This window comes from Chelonia mydas, chromosome 3 (assembly GCF_015237465.2).
Source record: "Chelonia mydas isolate rCheMyd1 chromosome 3, rCheMyd1.pri.v2, whole genome shotgun sequence".
NCBI lineage: Eukaryota > Metazoa > Chordata > Testudines > Cheloniidae > Chelonia > Chelonia mydas.
This window is the reverse complement of record NC_057851.1, coordinates 80,544,085-80,568,169: the sequence shown is the minus strand read 5'-3', so window position 1 is coordinate 80,568,169 and position 24,085 is coordinate 80,544,085. Positions and strand designations below refer to the sequence as shown.

At 43.7% G+C, this 24,085-nt stretch overlaps 1 protein-coding gene across 1 annotated transcript in view; it reads right to left on the bottom strand.

Moving 5' to 3' along the window:
• Positions 1-9,340: 9,340 nt before the first annotated feature.
• ARMC2 (armadillo repeat containing 2) overlaps positions 9,341-24,085 on the bottom strand; it is a 119,551-nt gene continuing 104,806 nt past the window's right edge. Inside the window, 2 exon segments of the mRNA XM_043542755.1 lie at positions 9,341-9,961; positions 16,328-16,488. Coding sequence (XP_043398690.1) covers positions 9,804-9,961; positions 16,328-16,488 — 319 coding nt within the window. The 3' untranslated portion in view covers positions 9,341-9,803.

Below are 24,085 nucleotides of genomic sequence, written 5' to 3'. Positions count from 1 at the left end.
TAGTATGAGCCGAGAGGGATATATGATTGCTCTTTAAAACAATGTTATGATATAGGCAGAGCAGGGCCCTACAAAAGGAAAGATGCATTAGTGACCATGGCCCTCAAGCTCCATGAGGCTTTCAGAATCTCAGCCAGAGGTCATGAGTCTAATTCAGGATTGGGTGGGTGAGATTCTGTGGCATCTAATGTGCAGGAGATCAGACTTGATGATCATGATGGTCCCTTGTGGCCTTAGTCTATGCATCTATATACAATTGCTGTGGTGTGTACCTATTGAAAGAGAGACAGACACTTAAAAGAAAATAGGTTTCAGAGTCGCAGCCCTGTTAGTCTGTATTTGCAAAAAGAAAAGGAGTACTTGTGGCACCTTAGAGACTAACACATTTATTTGAGCGTAAGCTTTCGTGAGCTACAGCTCACTTCATCGGATGCATTCAGTGGAAAATACAGCGGGGAGATTTATATACATAGAGAACTTGAATCAATGGGTGTTACCATACACACTGTAACCAGAGTGATTACTTAAGGTGAGCTATTACCAGCAGGAGAGCGGGGGGGGGGGGGGGAGATAAACAAGGGGAAATAGTTTTACTTTGTGTAATGACCCAGCCACTCCCAGGCTCTATCCAAGCCTAAGTTAATTGTATCCAGTTTGCAAATTAATTCCAATTCAGCAGTCTCTTGTTGGAGTCTGTTTTTGAAGTTTTTTTGTTAAAGAATTGCCACTTATAGGTCTGTAATCGAGTGACCAGAGAGGTTGAAGTGTTCTCCGACTGGTTTTTGAATGTGTTAATTCTTGACGTCTGATTTGTGTCCATTTTATTCTTTTACGTAGAGACTGTCCAGTTTGACCAATGTACATGGCGGAGGGGCATTGCTGGCACATGATGGCATATATCACATTGGTAGATGTGCAGGTGAGCAAGCCTCTGATAGTGTGGCCGATGTGATTAGGCCCTACGATGGTGTCCCCTGAATAGATATGTGGACACAGTTGGCAACGGGCTTTGTTGCAAGGATAGGTTCCTGGGCTAGTGGTTCTGTTGTGTGGTGGCTGGTGAGTATTTGCTTCGGGTTGGGGGGCTGTCTGTAAGCAAGGACTGGCCTGTCTCCCAAGATTTGTGAGAGTGTTGGGTCATCCTTCAGGTTAGGTTGTAGATCCTTGATGATGCGTTGGAGAGGTTTTAGTTGGGGGCTGAAGGTGACGGCTAGTGGCGTTCTGTTTATTTTCTTTGTTGGGCCTGTCCTGTAGTAGGCGACTTCTGAGTACTCTTCTGGCTCTGTCAATCTGTTTCTTCACTTCAGCAGCTGGGTATTGTAGTTGTAAGAATGCTTGATAGAGCTCTTGTAGGTGTTTGCCTCTGTCTGAGGGGTTAGAGCAAATGCGGTTGTATCGCAGAGCTTGGCTGTAGACAATGGATCGTGTGGTGTGGTCTGGATGAAAGCTGGAGGCATGTAGGTAGGATTAGCGGTCAGTAGGTTTCCGGTATACGGTGGTGTTGATGTGACCATCGCTTATTAGCACCGTAGTGTCCAGGAAGTGGATCTCTTGTGTGGACTGGTCCAGGCTGAGGTTGATGGTGGGATGGAAATTGTTGAAATCATGGTGGAATTCCTCAAGGGCGTCTTTTCCATGGGTCCAAATGATGGAGATGTCATCAGTGTAGCGCAAGTAGAGTAGGGGCGTTAGGGGACGAGAGCTGAGGAAGCGTTGTTCTAAGTCAGCCATAAAAATGTTGGCATACTGTGGGGCCATGCGGGTACCCATAGCAGTGCTGCTGATTTGAAGGTATACATTGTCCCCACCCATTTGGGGGACACGAAAGCTTATGCTCAAATACATGTGTTAGACTCTAAGGTGCCACAAGTACTCCTGTGTTTTTTTTTTTTTAAAAGAAGATAGTTCAGCTACTACCCAAAGAAATGGTTTGATATTAATTACAGAGGTGTTGTGCACACATTTTTATTCTCTGATTTAGTCCATTAACAATCTGCTTCATTTATTTCTACCTCTGAACCTTAATTGTGAATAGCTTAACCGCTACTTGAATTTCAGATGAAAACTAAACCCATTTTAATGGAGTAGGAACATTCTAGAAATAGCTTAGATGCTACAGCCCAAAAAGCTAAAATATTATCTAAAATGGTTGCGGGGGGAAGAGATTAATAAACTGTCACAAAATTGTAACTAACAGGAAGCATCTGCTATTTCCTCTCAACAGGATTTTGATGTTCCATAGAGTAAGAACTTGGCTTTAAAGGGCAATTCCTAAAACTTAGCTTTGTTTAACTGTATCTAATTCCAGGCGGCTGTAAAGACAAAGGGGATATTCCTGCTCTGAAAAATTGAGTTACAGTGGTGCTCAGAGAGCTATACTCTTCCTTTTGCCAACAGAGGCAGCTAAACCTATCGTGTATTTTTCTACATGGCCCAAAGACGCTCTGATCTTTCAATAATATTCCAAACAGTCTCTTGTTTCCAACTCTACACACACACATACATTTTCAAGCATTACCACACTGCACTGCTTTAGATGCTGGTTATGATACCATCAAGCTTTTTGGCCTTAGATATCACCCCTCACTGTTTGAATATTAAGAAAAAACCTTCTCATTCTAGCTGGAAGACATGGTTACCATACATTAACTGTAGTTCTTTGATGGGTGTTGTCCTCTTCTATTCCACTGATGGTGTACATGGACCCCGTGTTTGAGTTTGGATTCTTTTGGCCAGCAGCGTTGGTTGGGGGAAGGGTTGCTCCATGCCCTCCTTAGAATCATAGAATGTCCTTGTGCCTCTGACTGAGGGCGTAGAGGCCATGGCAACCCCAACTGCCATATATGGACAACACAAAGAATTACAGTTACTGCACAGTAAATATCTTTCTTCAAGTCCCTGTCTCTATCTAGTCCACTGTTGGTGGTTCACAAGCAGTGACCTAGATCACAGGAGGCGAGTGATAGGAGTCTGCCTAAACAATGAACGTGAGGCAGCCCTACCAGTGTAGCATCAGATTTTGAGTACTGAGTAATGCTGGGTAAGTATATGTACTGAACCCCTTTCCCCAGCAGGTGGCTGCCCTATGTGTCTCTAGTATTGAATCACTTCTCTAAAAAGCTAAAGAAGTTCCCTCAAGAGCGAGCTGTCACTCTTAGCAGTAGGTCTAATTTGGCTATTTCACATAGTCATTTCATACATTGGAAATCCAGTTAGTGTTAATAGGGCCTGGCTTCTTGGCCCATGCTGGTAAACTAATCTGGGGGATACCATATATGGCTCAGTTCTAGTTGGGTACAAAAGGGATCCTGAGAACATCTAGGGGGTGAAGCTTGCAATGTGACTTTGGGAAAAACACAGACAGCTGTATTACTTGGTTAAGATGGATATGACCTTTGGCAAGAACTTCAGGTGAGGTGTCAAGGTTACTCGGACTTGGAGGGTGAATATACAGTAGGCTTAGAGCCAACAGATCAAAAGTGCATCGGCCAGCTCTTTGACTCTGCCCTCCTCTGGAGCAAACTGTTTGACATTTGTTTTTGTTGGGGGCAAACAAGCACTTCAGGTGGGGGTCATCCAATCATAGATGAATGTCTTGGATACATGTTCTGTTCTGACCACACATAGTCACTTGTCAGCGACCTGCTGCTCCGTCAGCACATTCTACAACATGGGTAAGTGTATGGCTGTGGGAATGATTTTTGTGATGGATACAGTCAGTGAGGAGCTGCCAAAATCTTAACAACCCGTTCCCTATAACAAGTTTTGATTTAAGGGATGTGCCTCTGTCCTGCCCTCCCCAGGTCTGTTCTCCATCCCAGGAGTCCTGCAGCCCTTGCATCAGTGGGGTTGCTCCCTGCATGTGGGGCAGCAGCTCCCTGCAGGCAAAGGCTGCTGTCTGCCCGACTCCCCACTGTGGGATGTGAGCGCCCCACATGGCAGGAGCAGGAGAGACTGGAGGGGGAGGGGGTCTCCCCAGCACACCCAAGGCAGCCCCCAGCTGGCCCTGCTCGGCTCCTGGCCCTATGCAGTGCCCAGTCACATGGTGCCTAATCTCCCTGCCCAGTGCAGCGGGTCCCACTTGCTGGGCCAGGCAGGAAGCAGCATGGAGCCCGACTGTGGCTGCTGAGCGAGGTGGCCTCTGCACACAGAGCCCCAGAGCGGCTGCCCAATGCAGGTATCAGCTGCAGCGCAGCCCCTACCCCAAGATAGGATGCGGGGCCCCGTGCCCCCTAAACGGTGCTGCTCCATGCACCCCCCTCTAGCATCAAGCCCCTTCTCCAACCAGGATCAGGCCTAGGATTTTTGCTTCCCCAAGCAAAAAAAATTTTTTGGGCCCCTGCCCCTTCCCAGCCTTGCCTCCTCCCCCGGGCGTGCCGAATTCCCCCCGCCACCCAAGCTCGCCTGCTCCCCTGAACATGCCACAGCTCTGCTTCTCCCACGTCCCTCTCAGGCGAGGGAGAGACAGTGTGTTCAGGGGAGCAGGCAGAGTGGAGGGGGGTGGGGAAGCACAGGAAGTAACGGGGCTGGTAGAGGAACCGCTTCCTCCTCCTTATCCAGCCCCAGCCCAGCCCCCTGCCTGTGCCGCTCAGGGCAGCGTGTATGGATGCTGTGCGGCCCGCTGGAGCTCGCAGCCCCACTCCTTTACCATGCTGTTCAAAGTGGCAGGTGCTGCGGAGTGGTCCAGAGCGCTGGCGCCAGCAGCGCAGCATGCTGAGGCTCTGCGAGAGGGGGGAGGGGCTGGGGGAGCCTCCCCCGCTGGGAGCTCAGGGAGCCCTAACAACTGATTCTGAAACTGCTTCTAAATTTAACCACCAGTTCCAGCTCACCACTGGATACAGTAGTTCCATAGGTTTACAGTTTCCTGATATAGGGGTAGTTCTTGCTCCCCCCTGTTTTCTTGTAAAAAGCATGGCTTTATTGCCACAGGGTCATCCATCACCATTTGAATTGTCAGATCCTTTAGAACTGGGAAGAAAACTGCATGCCTAATGACTATCCCTTAGTCCCAAGATAATTATGTGAAGCAAGGCTTCTTGAGAAGCCCACACTCCATATGTCTGAAGGTTATAGGGGGGGTCCCCATCCTAGCATGTAAGTATGTCACCAGAGTCTTTGATGGTCAAGAGAAGGATACACCCTCTGAAAGTTTGCAAGGGCCTTTCCCCTAGTTTAATAATGACAGGAGTTCTGGAGGGGGGAAATTAACCGTGTATCACAGTGTATGTCTAGTTGGCAAATAAACTTTAACCACCATTGCCTGCAGCAGCGGTGAAGGCTGGCATGCTGAGTTACATATGTGCAGGAAGCCCTGTACCCCAGAAGTTCAAGACAAGTTCTTAAAGGTATCTTGGGATGAAGTTGCAGGTAGTTGGTCAGATGTACTATGGCTTAGACTCTTTATTTGAACAGAGAGGTTAGTGCCGTTTACAGAGCCCAAAAGTGCCCCATAAGCACCATCTTTTGAATAGGTTTCAGAGTAGCAGCCATGTTAGTCTGTATCCGCAAAAAGAACAGGAATACTTGTGGTACCTTAGAGACTAACAAATTTATTAATCTCTAAGGTGCCACAAGTACTCCTGATCTTTTGAATAGGATCTAGTACCAACTTCTTTGTTTACTCTTAGTCCTAGAGAATTATAGAGTTGCAGGGTCTGTTGTGAAGTTACCACCTGTTGCTGAGACATCCCATGACTAAGACAGTTGTTTAAGTACCTCTTCTGCAGTAAGCTGCTGCTAGGCATTTTCTGAGTACCCTCAGTGCTGTCAATAGACCAAACTGTTTCACCCTGTTGTGGGAATGAATTGTCTACCTGAAACCTTCTCTGCAGGTAGCATGAATTGCTATATGAAAATAAGCATCCTAGAGGTTGAGAGCTGCACACAAGTCACGTAGATCTAAGATTGAAATTATTGATGGCAGTCACCATCCTGAATAGGAGCTTGCAAATGGAGATGTTCAATTGTTCCCAAACCAGATAGAGCACCAGCATCCCCTTTTCAGGGAATTAAAGGCATGAGTAAAACTTCTTCCCCCTTATTCTTGAGGTACTTCTTCCACTGTGATGAGAGTTAGAAGAGAGTGCACCTTTTGCTACAGCATGCTTTTGTTAAAGGTCTCTGAAAATGGAGAAGGTGGGTCAGATGGATCAGGAATTGGATGGAATAACTCCACTCCACTGTGTACCACTGGAAATTAATTTTTTACAGACCCCATGAAAATGAAATAGTTGCCAAATGGAGGGGATATCACAGGAGGATCCAATAGAAATTGTACATCTTTCCTGACCAAGGAGTCAAATCTGCTGCCTTGAGCATGAGGAGGGGTGGCAGAAGCAGATGATTGCCTGCTCTGATGAGTTTCTAGACCTTTCATTAGCTGCTCCAACAACCAAAGGTCCAGGGATGGTGTGTATAAAGTTGCTCAAAGCCCTTATAAGGCATTTGATAACAGCAGTCATTCTTTTTGATGTTGGTGCCAAAGAACCAACATGTCTGCCAAAGCAAGTTAACTGGCTCTAAAAGTCCCTTATCAGTGGGCATTGCAAGATGTCCAGGAGCTTTTTATTTTTTTTTTCCCCCTTGGACCACTTCTACTGGAATCTCCAGGGTATCAGCCATCCTATCCAGCAAGTCCTGGAACACTTTGTGATCCTTTGGGGTTGAGACAGATGAGATGGACATCACAGCCTCCTCAGGGGATGATGACTGTGTGGTCCTCCACCTGTGAGCAGTCTGTTTGGTTCACAGTGGGGAAAATTGGGCTAGCTATAATGCCCCTTTGTGAGGTGGTGGTGAAGGGAAACTAGCCCTTGATTAGGATGCAGATGCTGGCCTTTTGGCCTGATGGATTTCCCCACAGTGCCCAAGAAGACCATGGGTGTTGACAGAAATATGGAGCGGGTAGCCCTATGAGTGGATACTAGAGAATAGTATCCCTCTTCAAGCTCTTAGGTCTGGGGTAATAAAAAACCAGCCCTCAACACCCCTTGGGTGTATATTGCCGTGGATTGAATTAGTGACTTCTCCCTACCCTCGCTGTCTGTGAGAGAAGGAGCAGTTTCAGGTGGAGAATGAAGAGCACCGTAAGATTGTGCTCAGTAACAAAGGCGGTACCTTCACTACCAACAGCAAGTCTGGCACCATAAACACCATGAGGCCCTTTAACACCATGGAGGATTTTAGTACCAAGTAAGTTGGCACTAGTCAGGCAACTAGATGACATTAGTACTGGGGATATCTGTACGGGGTGGGCCTCAGTACCAAGCAGTCAGAACCAGGCCATTCCTGGGGACCAAGGGATGATGCCTGGTGCCTGAATAGGTGCCAGAGTGACCCCTTCCTTGAGCTACTCTTTTCTACTGAGATTTGAGAGGATTTTTGACTTCCTGAGGATGGACCCATTGCAGGGGTCCATAAGGAAATGGGAGTGGCATACAAGATGGGTTCCACCATGCTTGCATTGGTACCGATGACTGGGTTAAGGTGTGCGATGGCACCAAGGACTGAGTACAGTGCTTTGGCGTCAATGGCAGGGCTGATCTCAATGATACCTTGTGCTTGCCCTCCTTACCGGTGGAGGGTAGAGGTGCCCTATCAGAGCCATGCTTCCTTTCCTTTGAGTGCCGGGACATCATGGGCCTGCTGGAACAGGAGGAAGAGTCCTTGGCCTCAACAGTACCCTTAGAAACCAAGGACCTCAATGGTGACCTAGTCTTTTTGGAGCTGGCTCCTTGCACCTCTTTTTAGATGTTTTGCCAGCATGCTTCGAAGACTTACCTTTCTTAGAGGAAGCATGCCCCAAAGTTAATGGGGTGCTGGATCTATCTGGGAACAGATGTACAGCAGCAGTCTCCTGCCCTGGCTCGGAGGGCAGTTGCAAGGAACATTCCATGGCCAACAGTCTTGGCTTTCTCTCCCTCTTCTTCCTACTCCTGGACATAAGGGACAAATGGAAGAAAGACTTCTGGGAGACGAGTGACTCTCCCAGCAACAGACATACTTTCAGTGCCTATCATTTACCCGTACATCTTCCTGGCAAGAGAGGCAACATTTGAAGCCTGACAAACCAGGTATATTCTGCCAGGAGAAGACACGTCTCCTGGGGGAAAGAAGTCCTCTCATCTAAACTATTACTAAACCCTATACAGTAACCTACAACTATAAACTAACAAACTTTGAAGAAAGATAAAAGGCAGCGTATGCTGTAAGCGGACCTGCGAATGGTCTGTCTCCGGCTGAGGCAGTAGAGAAGGAACTGAGGGCGGTTTGCCTGTGCACCCCTATATAGCATTTTTGTCTGCCACAAGGAGGCACATGCACAGGCTGAATGGACCACTGCAAACTAGAAATCTCTGAGAGCTAGAGAGGCACCTGAACCGGAGCACCCTTAGGGATGCTACTCAAAGAACAACAAACAGCAGTTCCTTTCTGCTGCAATCAAAAAACCTAACTTTGCCTAACTACAACTGTTTGCACAACACTGGGAAAAATGCATGAGTGAAGAGCAATGAGAAGGAACTGAGGGCCTGGGGGCACTAAGACACATGGTAGACACACAACTCCCAATGGACACTACTGGCCAAAAGTACCCAAACAAGTATCCGGGATGCATTGCACCAACAGTGACTATATAGCACAAACACACACAATCAGCTATTCTCCAGCTCTAGTCTGGGCACTGATCCTGTGGATCAGGGGCAGCCTTCTCTCTCCCTTTCTGTTCTGCACAACTAGTCCGATAATACTAAATTCTTCCTCTATTATTTCAAGGACAGAGCCAGGACTAGTCATGCATAACAGAAAGAGGGAGAAAGAAGGCTGCTCCTAATCCATTAGATTCATGCCCAAATCAGAGCTGGAGAAAGCTGAGATAGCTGATCACCAACTTCCCTGTGATAAGGGTAAAGCGCATCATCCCTCCAGCAGAGAGGAAAAATAAGCCCCAGCCAAGAATGTGGATGGTAGAGAGACCATCTCCCAGCAGCTTAGAGTTTAGGCTAACTCTCTTAGGCTAGAGAGTTTCCCCTCTCATCAATGAAGAGGGAAATCCCCAGGAGCATACAGAGAGGAGGGGAAAAGATGATTTCCCCTTTTTGTGAGAAAGGGAGACAAATTCTATCTTACCATTTAAAAAAATTGAAACTCTTGTGTGTCATTTAAAAGAGCATCTTGTGAAAAGAACAAACTCCAAACGTAACCTAGCAGTACATGCTCAGCTAGTATTTGCTATGGAATTTTATGAACGAGAAGAAGTACTAAGCCCAAGTCTGTAGATAAATGTAGTGTACTGCAGAACAATCTTCTTGTAATGCATAGCTCCTTGCTGCCAGAGATTTCCCATGTGCCCACTGCTGGGGGGGAAAAAAATCTAACTACAAGAAGTAAGTTTGGCAAATTATTCAAATAGTCTTTTTTCAGCTGTAAACAAACTTCTCCACCAAAGAAACCCCCAACAGAATTTAATTACTAGAAAAGCCACATTACATCAATTATGTGATTTTTTTAAGCAGCGGTTTAAAGTGATATTATATAAAATAACTTTCTCAAAAGATAGTATTCAGTCTAGTTGTGAGATAAATTAATTTTATTCATTTTCCTCATAATGTCCAACATGTTTGCCAATGAAAATGTATAGGTAGCATCAGAAATAGTTAAATATACAATCTACATACAAAGATAATCAGCACTTAATGGAGTTGTTTTCAATATATTAATAGCAAATCCTGTTTGCATTTACTACTACTATTTTAAAACAGCTGAAATATTCTGTGGTTTGTATTAACAGTTTAGCAGCCCCCAGGTTAAAATGACGTCATAGTGATAGGCTGAAGGAAGGAATGGGGGCTTTGAATTCTGCTGAGAAGCTTCTGTGCCACAGGCTTGAACTCTGTTTCCCAATACAGTTTGTGATAGTCCCTTAAATCTCTGTCGAAGTCGTAATCCAATGCTAGTTCCTCATCTGCAATGGGGGAAAATATCAACAATGCTGAAGAATAAAAAAAAACCCTCTGTATTACCACTAGGGCATGTACAATTTTTACCAGTTCTACATTCATAGTTTGCAAACAACTTTGAGTTAAACTAAAAACCACTGTCTGAAGAGCTTAGTTCTAATGGAAAAACATGAATGCATTTGGGCTCAGAAAAATGAGTAGAAAAAATAGTATTGTGAGGTCTATATTTATCACCTCCCAATGGCTTCACAACAGTTGTCTACAACTAACAGGTTTTTTTTCCTAAGTGCCAGCTTGGGAATTTGAAGTCAAGCTGCGCTTGTTTTGGTTTGATCATCATCAACAGTAAGAGATTCTACAATTAAATGTAACTACCAAATTCGCAGATGTACAAGCCGGGAGGTAATCCAGCTCATTCATTTATGACTGTGTTTGGCTCTTCCATAAATCACTCACTGGTAATCTGGTTTGTTGTTTTCTTCAATTCTATCCAACGATATCCCTGATCCACCAATAGGAGGCTGGACGGATCAATACAGCATTTAAGCCTGTCCATCTTACAGAAACGTCCAAAGCAAGAAAGAACAGGAAAGAGTAGACTAGAGAAGATTAGACAGGTGGTCTTCAAATGTTGCTTCGTGAGCGGAGATTGGAGGCAAGTACGATAGGAGAAGAAAACTATGACAAACAGGATTACTGGTGAGTAATCTTATGTTCCTCTTCTCCTATTTTACCCAGCAACAGCCTTGACTATCAGATGTGGAAAGTAAGGGGGGAAAAAACAAAAACAAAAAAAAACTTAGGGCAGGCTTACAGTGGAACTTGAAGGAACATGCTTCAGAATTTGGAATCCACTACAGGAGCCAAGCACAACTGATGGTTTTTGACAAATGTCTGAAAGGAGGCCTAAGTTAAGGTTTTTTTCCCCCCAACATGACTGAGTTTTGGCTGAGTCAGTTCAGAAGAGGCCTCAAGGCAGAGCTACTTGCAATCCACATTTTGGCAAATTCAGCAATTACCTCAGGGAACAGGTGGTAGATCCCATCCCCTTGCAAAGCAAGTGCCTTTCTCTTTTTACTTTTATTCTTTGAGAATGTAGTGGAAGGGAACTGATTCCAACTCTATGACAGGATCTCAGCCATTTCCTCTAATGGAATGGAAGCCACTTGGCCTCTAGGCCATCAGAGAGAATTGAATGAGATCCTGGGCAGCAGCTTCCAAAGGCCATATTCTGAAATGGGGCTCTGCCCAAGCATATCTGAGGGGGGTTCTGAGAAGGGCAGAGGACTGTGGATGTCACAATGGGTTAAGTCATAGCTTTAAGACAAAGAGAGCTTGGAATGCCTGAAATACCAGCACACTGAAGTTGGCATTTCAAGGCAGGGGGCTGCAAGTCCCCCATACTGAGATGCCCAAATGAACATCACAGCCTGCAATGCTAGCAACTGTGGTTATGAGAGTGGAGATGAAAGGATGGGAGAAGCTGGACCCTACCAAAAGTAGTGGGGGAAGGCTACTTCCAAAACAGGGACTTCCAAAACTTAATAGAAAGGAAAAGCAATTAGTTCAAGGAGAAGAGTGTTGTCTTTGCAGCAAGAAACCCTGCAATGGCTGGAGATGAAAGCAAAGCCAAGACATCAGATCCAAACAAGCAGCAACATCGCCAAAGAGGCTCAAAATGAATCTGACCACAAAGGGGCTCAGGGAGTGGACTCTGGAAAGGACAGATAAGGGATTCTGATGTTTGTTCTCAGAGAGAAATGCATTACCTAGCCCAGAGTGTGTTTTCAATACAAGTTAACTATCTCTGACAAAAGACAGGTATCTACTAAATAGGTAGAAATTACACTTATCGTCCATAACATGTTGAAAGAATGGGTAAAGATCCTGGCTGCAGGGTCCTGGATCAAAAGGTTATTGAAGCATATTGTATATACCCACACGACTGCAGCAAGTAGGCTATGAAAGTCTTGGAAAGGACAGGAGGCAGAGATTAGACCAAAGTGAATAGCGCAGACCTGGAGCTGAAGATTCCCCACAGAGATGCAGATTACAATGATGGGCCAGATGAATGGGGATCCGCTGTGGAAGTACAGTAACTCCTCACTTAAAGTCATCCCGGTTAATGTTGTTTCCTTGCTGATCAATTAGGGAACATGCCCATTTAAAGTTGCGCAATGCTCCCTTATAACATTTGGCAGTCACCTGCTTTCTCCACTGCTTGCAGGAAGAGCAGCCTGTTGGAGCGAGCTGGTGGGGGTTTGGAACCAGGGTGGGCCGGCAGCCCCCATCAGCTCCCCTAACTTCCCTGTGGAGCAGCCGCCCAGCAGGCTATCAATTGCCAGGCAGGTCAGCTGTCCCTCCCCCCACTGCCATGTGCTGCTCCTGGGAGCCTCCAGCTTAATGTGCAGATGGGGGTGGGGAAGAGAGGTGCTAATGTCAGGGTATCCGCCTCTCCACAGAGCGGGATGGGGGACACAACAGGACTTACGATGGAGGGAGCTTGCTGATCTACTTAAAAAGGCAGTGTACTTAGAGCAGGGTCAGTGTACTTAAAGGGCAATGCGTCTCTGTCTCTCTCTGCCATGCTGTCTTCCCTCCCTCCATTTGTGCTGCCTTGTAGAGTGTGAAGCTACATTAACAACAACGTGTTTACCCTTAAGGGCACAGCTGAATGCTAGTTCATCATTTAGCAGTAAGGCATTCCCTGGGAAATATCCCACCCTCTTCCATCCTTTGACTTCACCACCTCAACCAAGCTTCACAATCATCGCTGCTGTGTACAGTATTGTTTGTTTAAAACTTTATACTCTGTGTGTGTGTGTGTGTGTGTGTGTGTATAGATAGATAGATAAAGTCTTTTGTCTGGTGGAAAAAATTTCTCTGGAACCTAACCCCACCCAATTTACATTAATTCTTATGGGGGAAATTTGGATTCACTTAACATTGTTTTGCTTAAAGTAGCATTTTTCAGGAACATAACTACAACGTTAAGTGAGGAGTTACTGTATGTATCCAGGCACAAATCATCTAGTTGGAGAGGGTCTAATCTCCCAACCCCCCTTCTCAGTGTGAAAATCAGGGTGTGTCATAAATATAAAGGGAAGGGTAAACACCTTTAAATCCCTCCTGGTCAGAGGAAAAACCCTTTCACCTGTAAAGGGTTAGAAGCTAGGATAACCTCACCGGCACCTGACCAAAATGACCAATGAAGAGACAAGATACTTTCAAAGCTGGAGGGGGGCGGGGAAGCAAAGGGTCCTCTCTGTCTGTGTGATGCTTTTGCCGGGACCAGAGCAGGAATGCAGGTCAGAACTCCTGTAAAAAGTCAGTAAGCAATCTAGTTAGATATGCGTTAGATTCTGTTTTGTTTAAATGGCTGACAAAATAAGCTGTACTGAATGGAATGTATATTCCTGTTTTTGTATCTTTTTGTAACTTAAGGTTTTGCCTAGAGGGATTCTCTATGTTTTGAATCTGATTACCCTGTAAGGTATTTACCATCCTGATTTTACAGAGGTGATTCTTTTACTTTTTCTTTAATTAAAATTCTTCTTTTAAGAATCTGATTGCTTTTCATTGTTCTTAAGATCCAAGGGTTTGGGTCTGTGTTCACCTATGCAAATCGGTGAGGATTTTTATGAAGCCTTCCCCAGGAAAGGGGGTGTAGGGTTTGGGGGAGAAGACGTTTCCAAGTGGGCTCTTTCCCTGTTCTTTGTGTAACACTTTGGTGGTGGCAGCTTTTAACCTAAGCTGGTAGAAATAAGCTTAGGGGGTCTTTCATGCAGGTCCCCACATCTGTACCCCAGAGTTCAGAGTGGGGAAGGAACCTTGACAGGGTGTATCTCCTGCACTACAGAGCACATGAATGCCATCCCAGGAGTGAGACCAACATACTGCTTCTTCATGGTGTGGTGGAACCCAGGACTAGAGCACAGAGTGCAGGCTCTGTGCCATGAGAACTGGGAGAATCCCTGCAGCCTGAGGGCAGGAGTGACCTGTGAGAGGATGTCCACAGGAGAGGAGGACAATACCAGGCCATAGTGGAATGTAAGTGTATTGAGACCCCCCTACCACCCACGTGTAAATGAGGTAGGGGACAACTGGATTGCCACGTTAAAACCCACTGAAGAGGAAGGAGGAAAAAGCATGATGTGGAAATGGGAACCAAGTTGCCCAACATCATAAGGGAGAGACAAGCCCCAGGTCTGCTGTTGCTGAGGGAACTCCTGCAATGGGGTAACTGAAGCAACTATGCAGAGTGAGAAAGTGCCAGGCTGAAGGGCCCTGCAGAGGCAGTCAGTAGAGCAAGTGGGAAGAAGGTATCAGGGGCAGCAAAAAAGCACTTGTCCCTGAACGAAGAGGTTATTCACTGGATGGACTGTGACAGAGCCACTTGAAAGGGGAGGAGAGCTGCTTCTGCAACTCAGAGTGCAAGGGTCTGAAAAGGGGCAGAAAGAAGAAATGGCTTTCCTTGCTGCTGTCCTTCCTCCCTCTTCTCTCTCTGCAGACTTTTTATTTCCCACTCTCCTTTTCCTTCACCTTTGTCTTCGTTATTATATGCATCTTCTTGCTAGAGATGGTTAGTGAGGCTAGTGAACTGAGGTGATTGCTGCTCCATGCTCCAACTCACAGGAGTCCAACAAATGAGGGGAAAGGGCTGGCCTGCTGCTTAGATACAGTCTATTAATTGACTGAAGTTGCCTCCTCCTTCCTGACTGCTAATAATCAAGGTGTACAGTGGGTATAATGGCAGGAGAGAGTTGCAGGCCAATATTAACTCACTGTTGTCACTACCAATATACGATGACTCCCAACACACACAGCGCAGATCTGGTGAGTAAGAGTCCCATTTGTACGGTCACTCTTCTGACCATAAATTTGAGGAAGATTAACTTTCAATTTAAATAAGCATCCTTACATGATACAACTAAAATTGTAATTGCAGAAGGACACCCACCTGATGGCAGATGAACAAGCTAATGGGAGTAATCATGTACTGTGTCAATATCTTAATAGCTGGAGGAAGAAAATGTTAAATGAAAAGGAAAAATCCTTAATGAAAACATTAAGAACGATCCAAAATGAAGATGCACAGTCACAACTGGACGGCAGACCTTTCAGGAATGATTGTGACTGACTAGCATGTTTGTGCTTTTGTTAGAGAAATGCTAAGAGGTGCACTATTGATTGTGCAATGAGTATTTTTAGACAGATGCCTTATCTTATCATGCAGTACATGGCCATCTATCACTGCAAAGCAAGGAAAAATAAAGCAAATAAATTACTTAGTAACTTTGCAGCAAACACGAATCACTTCTCGCAGTCTAGAAATGTCTGCAGCAGACTTTGGGGCATCTCACTTCTTAACAGGTCTTCCCAACTATCATCCAATCCTTGCCTCAACAGTAATATAAAACTTTTCAAGAAATTTTAAAAAATTGTAAATCAAAATTAACCAAAGATTTGCCTCGTTTTCTTTTGGATTTTTCTTGGTTTGTTGTTGTTTTTTTAAAGGCAATTGGAAGAGGCTGACTCAGTGAGTATAATACAAAGCAAAGTAGTGAACATAAAATAAAGGGGTAAAGTTAAGTACAGAAACTATGCACTATTATGTACAATTTGAAAACAAATGTATCAAGCGGTAATAGGATCTAGTTTATCTACATACCACTTGATGTCATTTCTCTGCTTGTCTTTCTCTCTGGGACACAGCCCCTGGCATGGGGGGAGCAAGGCAGGGGTTACAGGGAGTCTTGAAAATAGAGGGAAATAGGAGGGTGGCCCATGGGGGACTGCAAGGAGCCCCTGGCATGTGCAATGAGCTCAGCCTACATAAGCACTGGAGAGTTACACACTTTGTTGCATTAGGAGAAATGTCTTATTTCCCTGTGCTGCCTAGTGTGCTCTGTATTCACAATCAAGGTTAGTTAAGCAGCTGAACGTCTGATCACGTGCTTCTGTAAATCCCTACATTGTTTTGGAGGGGAAGAGGGGCCCAGTTCCAGTGAAAGGTGTACTTTGCACTGTGAGTACATAGGGCAGTTGGGTCAAAGACGCAAAGGACTGTTGGTGAAAGTCAGTAACTTACTGACTGTCAAAGCAGCAGAACTGGGACTGGAATGATTGGCAATGGTACAAAAAGGCAGTTCTACCTTGGTGACTACCTACATCTGAGATGAAGGAGGAAAAGCATGGAAAAACATGGAGATAGTAGCTGCCGTGAATGGGCAAAGGCCATTGTGTCGTTGAGTAATCCATGAACTGCTAACCTGTTTAAATACATTGCATCCCATGCACAGATACTTCCTTGGTTTTACTCCTGTCTTGTTCTGCTCTGAGGAAAAGGTAATGAGATTGTTAGCTCTTACCTAAAAATGATGCAAGCAGCACTAGGAGTGTATTGATATCTTCTTCTTCAAAGCATGATGCAGGACTTGTGATATTTTCACTATAGTTCCACAGCGTTTTGCATATCAAGCAAGCCAATTGCCAGTCTGTAGGCCCAAAGTCTCTTAAACAATCAACTAACCTGTTAGTATGGGGAAAAAAAGTGTTAATGTTCTGTTCAATTTTATTCTCTCTTGTTCCATTCAAAATCAAACTAGTCTTAAAACATGTGCAGAGAAACATTCGCGTTAGCACAATACTAAGCTTAAGATTTTACCTTCTTCCTCATTCTACTGCCCCTTCTTTTTCAAGTTCCGTGAAGCCTGGCCACACAGATCACCTGTTCCTACTTGTTGTGTTCCACCAGCATGCATTCTGTTGGTGACATCGCAGCCGCTACAGAACTCTACCGCACAGCAAAGCCAGCACAGAATGGATCAGATAAGAATAGATTTTTGCCCCAAAAGTGGCAGTTTTGAAAAGCTCTCTTTTACAAGCAGGGTTCCAGAATTAAGCCACATCTACAATCCTGGGCAGGATGAGCCTCGGGGGTGGGGTGAGGGGGAAATCTAGTTATAGGGGCATGACTGCTCCATAGCACCTCCTGCTGGACGAATGTGGCACTGTCAGCATTCCCTGAGGCAGGTCTCCTCAGCTCTCCACTCACAGATCTGTATGGGAGATGTGGCTAAATCAAACACAGAGTACACCTTTCAGGTTAGCAGAAGTCCAACTGAAACGTCCCAAAGAAACAAACAAACAAAAGTTTCTTCTGCCCTTGAGGGCTTTTATTCAGTCTACCCTTCGGGCGCTGTTTCATAAAGAGGACTACCTTTGAGAGTCTTTCTGGCTCTGGGATAGAACATCTGGCCTCCAGGCTGGTTCCCTGGAGTACTGTTCTCAGCCCAATAGACTGTTCCTTGTGTCTTCCCCAACACTGAAACAGAGCAATAGGCCCTCAGGCTGGCTCCACCCCGGAGTATAGAATCATAGAATCTTAGGGTTGGAAGGGACCTCAGGAGGTCATCTAGTCCAACCCCCTGCTCAAAGCAGGACCAATCCCCAATTTTTGCCCCAGATCCCTAAATGACCCCCCCTCAAGGACTGAACTCACAACCCTGGGTTTAGCAGGCCAATACTCAAACCACTGAGCTATCCCTCCCCCCTGGCCTCTTGCAACCCTGGTTCAGGGCTTTCCACAGGAGCCTCCCCATTCCCTGTCATTCCACTACAGACTGATCTTTCAGTTCTTTCATAAGGCCTAGGAGTCCAGTAAGCTGTCACCTGACCCTCCTTAGTCCTGTCCCCTCAGACTAGGAAGCAGCTAATTAATTATGGCATAGGTGTGACTAGCCCCATCTCTCCTTAAAGGGGCCAATCACCCTGTGTGACATCCCACTAATGACCGAATATATGTAATATCAATCCTGGTGAAAGAGTCATTCTATCTAGCTACTACTAATTGAAGAACGAGAAATCAGGATCAAGCCCTTTGCTTCCTTTCAAGCTATATATCAGAGAAGGAAGAGCCCCAGGATCCTGGAGAATCAGCATATCCGGCTACTCTGAGAGTTCAAGTTCCCAAGTTGCTTCTTTTGTGCTGTTTCATGAGAGAGACAACACAGAATTTGGACCCTTATTTTCCGTTTTGATTCTGGTGGGCTTGCACTGTCTGAAGAGTGGAGCTTTGAAATTTGGGGATCATTTGGTCCCACAACTCAAAGTTAAATTCATCTGAAACTGCTGAGCTGAATTCATATTAAAAAAAAAAAAAAAGAAGTAAAACCTCTTGGTTTAGATGTGAAACATTAGCCCATGTCCACCACCAGTACTGGGCCCTGCCTGTGACCAGGCTTTCCATGTGAAGGGGGGATGCTGGGGGCTCACAGGGCTCATGTCAAAACAAACAAAAAGTTGCCAATAAACAGCAAGCCTGCCAATATCCAAAACAATTAACATTACAGTCAACTGGATTTGGTTCCAAGCAAAATCTTTCCATTAATAGAAAGTTGTCATTAGCAGAGTTGCTGTTAAAATGGGAACCTGCAACCATCTACCATCAAAAAGCCAAAATAACTGTCAGCAAAAGTAAAAAGCAACAGGTCACCAGAGGTGATACTATGCAACATCAGCAGGCCAGCCTAGCTGTAAAGTGGCATTTTGGTCCTGGGCTTTTTCTGGTCCTTCCGGGAAGGAAAAAGATCATCTAGAAATCAAGTGCAGCAATGGCCATAATATCTGCCTGCACTAAAAATTCAGAAGAGAACCTGAGATGAACACATCTGCAACTTCTAGCACTGGGGGAAGTAGCACTGACAATTTCAATGAGCTATCAGTTCCTATTTGTCATGAAGACAAGTGTCCAGGAAGAAGTCCCAAGCCACAGCTCATCACAAGACAGCCTGGGGCAAGATCCAACACTATCGCCACATGTCCCCATGAACTTTCAGACTCCATCCATTATCTTGTTGAGAAAGGACCTAGTCAAATGACATATGAAATTTTAAATTTTCCACAGCACCATGGCAGACATTTCACTGATCAACACTATGAAAGTGTACTAGCAAATGGAGAAGCTGTCAGTCGAAGCTGGATGGTGTGTTCCTGGGCAGTGGACAGGTTGTTCTGTTTTCCCTGCTGTCTGTCTGCCAGAGCAGCTCCCAGGCCATCATGCAGAAACTTTCATAAATGGTATGTCAGACTGGAAGAAGTTGGAGCCTAAACTAAGGAAGCATGAAGGTCATATGAACTGCTCCTTCGCCTAGAAAGAACTGCAAAATTGTCTCAAGAATTCTGTGACTACTGATGAAAAGCTGTAGCAGGAAACGAAAGGAAAGAAATACTGTTAGCATTTCATACTGTAGTGATTTCTATATGTCACCCTATTCCTTGGTGAGACAAATCTGCCATTTTCAGGTGATGTTCAACACTTGGGAGATAGATGGAATGGATAATTCCTGAGAGGGTTTGAGATACTAAGTATAATCCTGTTTTGGCAGGTCATTTGGATAAAGTGAAGGCAGGTGGAAATGTGCATTCTAGGCTTAAATTGCAGCAAGGGCGGTTTAGGTTGGACTTTAGGAAAAACTTTCTGACAGTCAGGGTGGTTAAGCATTGGAATAAGTTGCCTAGGGAGGTTGTGGAATCTCCATCATTGGAGATGCTTAAGAACAGCTTAGGTGAACACCTGTCAGGGATGGTCTATATAATACTTAGTCCTGCCATGAGTGCAGGGGACTGGACTAGGTCAGTGGTTCTCAACCAGGGGTACGTGTGCCCCTGGGGATATGTAGAGGTCTTCCAGGAGGTACATCACGTCATCTAGATATTTGCCTAGTTTTACAATACGCTTCAAAAAAAGTTAGTATAAACTAATATTTCATTCAGTGACTTGTTTATACAGCTCTGTATATTATATACTGAAATGTAAGTACAATATTTATATTCCAACTGATTTATTTTATGATTATATGGTAAAAATGAGAAAGTAAGCATTTTTCAGTAATAGTGTGCTGTGACACTTCTGTATTTTTATGTCTGGTTTTGTAAGCAAGTAGCTTTTAAGTGAAGTGAAATTTGGGGGTACGCAAGACAAAGACTCCTGAAAGGGGTATAATAGTCTGGAAAGGTTGAGAGCCACGGGATGAGATGACCTCTCAAAGTCCCTTCCAGTCCTATGATTATCTAGTAAAGACACCCAGAATGGGTCCAAAAATTAAACAACAAATTCTGATGGAAGTGAAAACTTCAAAAAAATTATGTACTGTTGTTCAACTGTACACTGGATTGTTTTCATGTGGAACAAATGTCTAAGTCTTTGGTATGTAGAAATGCATGAAGAAACAGCATCTACTAAAGAGTCTTTTCTTAAATTCCTGAATGTCAAAGGCCCTTCCAGAGCAGAACTTGCTGAAACTACTTTAAAGCAGCTAGAACACATAGGACTTAAAATAACATACTGCAAAGCCCAATGTTTTGATAATGGCTCAACACAAGGGACAAGCACAAGGGTTTGCAGGCACAAATTAGGAAAGTGCATTCCTGTGCCATATATACATATATGACCTTGTATTCACAACTGGAACTTGCTGATTTTTCCCTTGAGTCCAAAAATTATTTGGTATACCGTTGTTTGGTTGCTCTTCTAAAAGGTGGGATATAAGCATGTGGCTATTCCCCTGAAACCCTTGGCTGAAAAAAGATGGGAGGCACACATAGGTGCTGTAAAAGCTATTAATCAACAGCTCTCCCAGATCTGGGATGCACTCCTGGACCTACATAATTGTACCTCCAACGATATGGTTTGCTCAGAAGCAAAATGACTGCAAGAGGAACTATCTACTTATTCTTTCATGGTAGCCCTCACTGTGTGGTACAGGGTGTTGAACAAAATCAGCACAATGAACAAGCAGTTTCGGGGAAATGATATGGACTTTAGTACGGCATGCAGATTAAAAGAAACAGCAGCAGCAACCTTCCACAATTATCATGAAACAGGTTTCGATATAGCACTTGAGAAAGCCAAAGAAATGGATGTAGAATGAGCATTTCCAGTTATTCACTCAAGGGGGAGACAGAAATAGTTATCTGAAGATGGAGGAGCTGATGGTGAAATGGATACAAAAGACAAGTTTAGGACTGATTTTTTAAAAGTCACTTCTGAACATTGTCATTACAGAATTTTACAGCAGGTTTAAGGGAATTTTAGCTTTGTATGACTTCTTACATATATTTCCCAAACTGGATGACGACTCTCTGGAAAAAGCATGTAAAGAATTGGCTGAAACTGAAGCAGACTTATCAGCTAACCTAGTGGATGAACTTGTGACATTAAAACATATTTTGAATAAAGATGAAGTAAAAACTCTGCGTTAGATTCTGAACAACATCATTAAGAACAAACTGCACTTAGTATTTCCCTATGTTTACACAGTATATCTCATGTATTTGTCAATTCCTGTTACTGTGGCCTCAGCTAAAGGCTCTTTCTCCAAGATCAGAAAGACCTATTTTTAGTCTCAAATGTCATAGAAGAAATTGAGTGCTTTAGCTCTATTGCCTATTGAAATTCGATTTGGAAAGCAGTTGGACTTCACAGAACTGATCAATACTTTTGCAACCAGAAAGGGAATAAAGATTGTGTTGCAGTGATTCTAACTGCATACAGGGTGAACTATTTTTATATATTTTTAAAATTTATGATTAGTTACTTTACCTATTTCAGGCCACAGACCGATTTCTGGTTTAACTCATCAGTTATGTAACTGATGGTAACCTGCAGTGGATTCTACATTATCTGATTAAGTGTTTTGCTTCTACAGATATATAATTACAGCAGCTATCACCACCAGTTAGGATTTAAAAAAAAAATAGGGTAAGTGATAAGCCAACCAGTTGTTATTTATTTTTTATCAGTATCCTATCGGAAGGGTCTTAGCTTTAAATACTGCTTCCTTTCTTTGTACTTATAAGAAGAACCATCTTGTCTATTTGTGGTGATGCCAACTGAAAAGTGGAAACTGTATGGCACTTTATGACTTGTCAATCCACAGCTGAATCCATAGTTATTTTAATGATTGACTTATTTTGTAAAAGCGTGACATTCTAATAGCTGAGTAGTTCTTAGTAAAGGTTTTACTATTTCAAGTTTTCCTATAGCACTTGCTGAAAAAACTAAAATACTGGTGTTTTGTTTGCTACATAAGCAGATTCCATTTGGAGGATTTTCAAGGAACAATATAAAACAGGCCAAAAAGATAATTTGAAGAGCAAGTACCATGAGACTCAAATACTAACAGAAAAAAAAAAAATTAAGTACCTCAGAAGCAGGAAGCCTACCAAACAATCAGTGGGGTCCCTAGATGAGTGAGATGCTAAAGGAGCAATGAGAGAAGACAAGGCCATTGAGGAGAAGCTAAATGAATTATTTTTTCATCGGCCTTCACTGTAGAGAATGTGAGGGAAATTCTCACACCTGAGCTATTCTTTTTATGTAACAAATCTGAGAAACTGTCCCAGATTGAGGTGTCAGTAGAGGTGGTTTTGGAATAAAATGATAAATTATACAGTAATATGTCACCAGGACCAGGTGGTATTCACACAAGAGTTCTAAAGAAACTCAAATATGAAATTGCAGAACTACTAACTATGATATGTAACCTATCATGTAAATCAGCTGCTGTACCAGAGGACTGGAGGATGTCTAACGTGACGCCAATTTTTTTTAAAGAAGTCTCCAGAGGCGATCCTGGCAATTACAAACCGGTAAGCCTAACTTCAGTACTAGGCAAACTGGTTGAAACTATAGTAAAGAACAGAATTATCAGACACATGGATGAACATGATGTGTTCAGGAAAGGTCATCACAGCTTTTGTAAAGGGAAATCATGCCTCACCAATCTATTAGAATTCTTTGAAGGGATCAACAAATATGTGAACAAGGGTGGTCCAGTGTATCTAGTGTACTTGGACTTTCAGAAAGCCTTTGACAAGGTCCCTCACCAAAGGCTCTTAAGCAAACTAAGCAGTCATGAGATAAGAGGGAAGGTCCTCTTGTGGATCAGTAACTGGTAAAAATATAGGAAAGAAAAGGAAGGAATAAATGGACAGTTTTCAAAATGGAGAGAGGTAAAATAATGGTGTTCCCCAAGGATCTATATTGGAATCAATGCTGTTCAACATATTCATAAATGATCTGGAAAGGGTGTAAACAGTGAAGTGGCAAAGTTTTCAGACAATACAAAATTACTCAAGATAATTAAATTCAAAGCAGATTGTGAAGAATTACAAAGGGATCTCAAAACTGGGTGATGGGGCAACAAAACAGTAGATGAAATTCAATGCTGATAAATGCAAAGTAATGCATACTGGAAAACATTATCCCAATTATGCATACAAAATGATGGGATCTAAATTAGCTGTTACCACTCAAAAAAGAGATTTTGGAGTCAACATGGATAGTTCTCTGAAAAACATCTGCTCAACGTGCAGCAGCAGTCAAAAAAGCTAAGTGAATTTTAGGAACCGTTAGGAAAGGGGTAAATAAATAAGAGAAAAAATCATAATGCTGCTATATAAATCCATGACCACTCCTTGAATAATGCATGCAGTTCTGCTCACCCCACCTCAAAAACATATATTAGAAATGGAAAAGGTACAGAGGAGGACAATAAAAGTGATTAAGGGTATGGAACAGCTTCTATATGAGGAGAAAGAAAAGGAGTACTTGTGGCACCTTAGAGACTAAAATTTATTTGAGTATAAGCTTTCATGAGCTACAGCTTACTTCATCGGATGTATTCAGTGGAAAATACAGTGGGGAGATTTATATACACAGAGAACATGAAATAATGGGTGTTACTGTAACGAGAGTGATCAGGTAATGTGAGCTATTATCAGCAGGAGTGCAGGGGGTAAAAACCTTTTGTAGTGATAATCAAAGTGGGCCATTTCCAGTAGTTGACAAGAATGTCTGAGGAACAGTGGGGGGCGGGGGAGGGGAATAAACATGGGGAAGTAGTTTTACTTTGTGTAATGACCCATCCACTCCCAGTCTTTATTCAAGCTTAAGTTAATTGTATCCAGTTTGCAAATTAATTCCAATTCAGCAGTCCAATTTGCGGATACAGACTAACACAGCTGCTACTCTGAAACCTGTCATTATATGAGGAGAGATTAAACAGACTAGGACTGTTCAGCTTGGAAAAGAGACGACTATGGGAGGCTATGATAGAGATCTA